General features: G+C 38.1%; 1 protein-coding gene across 4 annotated transcripts in view; it reads left to right on the forward strand.

The window, feature by feature from the left end:
- The window catches only part of LOC108247515 (receptor-type tyrosine-protein phosphatase F), a 147,656-nt gene that overhangs the window by 70,265 nt on the left and 73,679 nt on the right, over nucleotides 1-3,712 (forward strand). For all 4 annotated transcript variants that reach the window (XM_017435682.3, XM_017435684.3, XM_017435685.3 and 1 more), the window contains one exon: nucleotides 1,040-1,157. In XM_017435682.3, the coding sequence (XP_017291171.1) occupies nucleotides 1,040-1,157 (118 nt within the window). The remainder of the gene's footprint in view (nucleotides 1-1,039; nucleotides 1,158-3,712) is intronic.

Below are 3,712 nucleotides of genomic sequence, written 5' to 3' on the forward strand. Positions count from 1 at the left end.
GGGTTTTAAAGTGCTGAGGATAATCAGGTAAGTGGAGACAGGTGACATGATTAGCAGGCTTTGACAGGTGTGAATGGGCGTGGCAGGAATACAGAGAGAGAAATAGACTGAGGAGGAATGAGGAAGTGAAAAACACGAAAACAGAAACTAAAACACAAACCAATAAACTAAAACAGAAATAAAACAAAACACAGGAAAAAACCCAAATCACCACACAGTTCTCATAACTGAAGGATCTAATCTGCTTTTGGAATAGCTAGCGAATATCAAACTTTTTTTTAACTTTTCAGTCAAGAGGCGGCCAAGATTATACATCACTTTGTGAAAAAGGATGATCTGCCGCCCGTCTTCTAGTTAGGTCATGGCTCTGCAACCTTTATAATTAAAAGCTATTTCTGCTGTTCTCTCAATAAATAACATTTCAGCCACAAAACACGTAAAATTTGAAATAAAGATAACACAATTCATTAGGTGTTAAACAAAATGATACAAACAAAAATGATATAGTTTGTTACAGTGTAAAATGAAACAACTATATAAAATTGTTTACATTTACTGGTTTTTGTGTTTATAGCCTGATAAAAGTTTACATCCTGGACCATGTGAAACTATATAAATACTTTCTATACTTGTGAAAATTAATAATTTTCCTACTTTAAACTAATTAAGCATGTTCTTGCATCATAGCATGTTAATAAAGTGAAGATAATTAGACCACTTTGTTGGATATGTATTTGTGACTAACTAATGTTTCTTTTTGTTTTTTTACAAAAGCAAAACCTTCATTTACTTCAACGTTTATTGAGTTTTGTCAAAAGCCTAAGTTTCCAACTTCCCATTTATTTTTGGATTTTAAAGAAAGACCACACTTTAAGGCTGGGAGTTGGATTGATTAAGTGGAACATTTCTGAATAGCTAAAAATGTTTGAAGCCATTTCTTTTCCCCCAGTTTGCAAACCTTTATTTTTATTTTTGTCTTTTCTTCTACTGTCATTTCTTTCTCTCTTCCTTGCTTTTCTGCTTTGTCTTTCTTTTTCAGGAGGCTGTTATATCTTCTCTGCTCCCTGAGACCTCATATTCTGTGACCGTGGCTGCCTATACTACCCATGGGGATGGAGCACTCAGCAAGGCCAGAATAGTGACTACCAAAGGAGCTGGTGTGTGCATCAACTACACACATACATCTTTTTTATTTCTTAAAAAACTGCTTTTTTACACTCAGTATTTGTTACAAATGGTTTCCTTTTTTAAGCCAACAGCTAACATTATATGAACACCTCCCACCCTAGCACCTGTCACTATCAGACTCGTGAAAGGTAAACAAAAAACAAAGGAATTTAGATTAGGTTCAGCTTTATTGTTTTTGCACATATCAAAAGTAAAAAGCAATGAAATGTAGATTGCATCTACCCAGAAACAGAGGTGGAAAGTTACTTGCATTACTGTAATTGAGTATGAATATTGTGTATTTTATAATTCTTTAAGGAATTATTATCTATACTTTTACTTACAACTTGAAACAAGGCTTTCATAGTTTAATTAGAGTCTTTGTGAAAATTTGTCAAACAAACATTAGTGCCTGACACTGGTAATGTTGCTTAGCTCTGTAGAAGCTGATAGGCTAACTAGTTATTATTTATACTAACTCTAAACCTTCATATCTTCCACCAGTTGAGCTTAAATGTTAGTGGGGTGGACATTGGATTAAAATCAATAATTATACAAAAATATTTCAGGTTAATTAAGATAAATGGAGAAAAACATTGTTTAAATAGTTGATGGCAGCATCATGCTCTGGGATTTTATTTTTTAACAGCAGAGACTGAGAAACTGGTCAGAGTAAAGGAAAGATGGATAGATTAAAATACAGAGATATTCTTGAGAGGATATTTTTAAAGTCTTCCAGAGATCTGAGACTGGGACAAAGGTCCACCTTCTAGCAGTACAATGACCCTAAACTCACGGCTGAAGAACACTTCACTGGTTTAAAGAGAACCAATTAACCCTCCCATGGCCTTTGTGTTAAATTGACTAAAAGTTACAAGGGCTTCTCTACCTCTCTCAGAGGGTTTAGGGTCCTGGAATGATCCAGTCAAAGCTCAGACTTCAATTTAACTGAGAACCTCTGGTTTGATTTAAAGATTGTTTGACACAAGCAGCACTCATCTAACCAGGAGCTGCAGCAGTTTGATCATGAAAAATGGATAAGAAATCCAGTAGTCAGATGGACCAAGATCATGGAGACAGACCTGAAGAGATTTGATGCTGAGTATGTGCTCACAACATTTTTAAGTTTTATACAACCCCTGGCAAAAATGATGCAATCACCACTTTTAGAGGATGGTCTTATAATTGTTTAATTGTATATTTTTTTTTAAATCACAGACATGCCACTAAACTATTATTTTTCAAAATTCAAACCTTCTGGCATTAAAAAACAATGGTACATTTTCTATACTTATATAGCACCTTTTTTAGCCAATCAGGCTACTCAAAGTGCTTTACAACACAATCTGTGCCCTCACTTACCTATCAATTCAATTCAAAAATACTCAAAGGGAAATTAAATGTTGTTGTAGCTCATAATCCTGGTTTTGTTAAAGAGTTGATGGCTGTGGACAGGAAGGGTCTCTCGTAGCGGTCTGTCCCGATGTGTCCTCAGTCCTGGTGTCCTCAAAGAGCCCCACCAGGTGAGCCTCTCTGGCCTCCTGCAGAGTCATGATGGCTGAGCTCTGGAAGGGCAGGTTGGTCTTGAACTCCTGGGTGATCTCCTGGACCAGGTGCTAGAAGGGCAGCTTCTGGATGAGTAGTTCAGTGGACTTCTGGTCGCGGTGGATCTCCCTGAGAGCCACGGTACAGAGCCTGTAGAGGTGAGGCTTCTTCACTCGGCTGGTGGCCGGGGCGCTCCAGTGGGCGGCTTTGGTGGCGAGCTGCTTCCTGGGAGCTTTACCTCCGGTGGATTTACAGGCAGTCTGCTTGGTTCTGGCCATGAATGGACTTCAGAGTTCTTCACATTCAACACTAAAGAGTAAAAGATGTTATTCAGCTGCTCCTGATTTTGAAAAAAGCCACCTTATTGTTATGGTTACGCATCATAACAAGATGTCCAAAAGTAAAAGGTTTCAGTAAAAAAATCCTTGTAGCTGCACAGCATCCAATACCAGAGGAAATAATCTTTCAAAAAAAGTGATTTACAAGTAGAAAAAGGAGGAATTAAAGTTTTCAAAAGCAATATCTCAGAATGACTGTAACAGAGCTACTCCAACATGCAGCCACCTTGAGCGGTGCAATTCAAGAATATCCACACAGATATAACTGTCAGGAACCGTGGAACTGATGGAGAAGAACCCAGTGCGCAGACTCATATTGAAGAAACTAAACTAATTTATTAAACTAAAGAAACAAACGAAAACAAAAAGCTGACATGGCAGCAGAACATAAAGCACGGAGCAGCAGAACCAGGAATGGCAGCGAGACAATGAGCAAACCAATGACTAACACAGACAACTAACCAGACAACTAACCAGACAACTAACCAGACAACTAACCAGACAACTAACACAGACAACTAACACAGACAATGAACCAGCGACTAGTGGGAGAAATGACCGGGTATTTGAGTACTGAGGATAACGAGGTGAGTGGGAACAGGTGAAGTGATTACAGAGTCGGGACAGGTGTAGATGGGCGTGGTTAACAGGCAAGTGAGTGA

Source organism: Kryptolebias marmoratus, linkage group LG18 (assembly GCF_001649575.2).
Source record: "Kryptolebias marmoratus isolate JLee-2015 linkage group LG18, ASM164957v2, whole genome shotgun sequence".
NCBI lineage: Eukaryota > Metazoa > Chordata > Actinopteri > Cyprinodontiformes > Rivulidae > Kryptolebias > Kryptolebias marmoratus.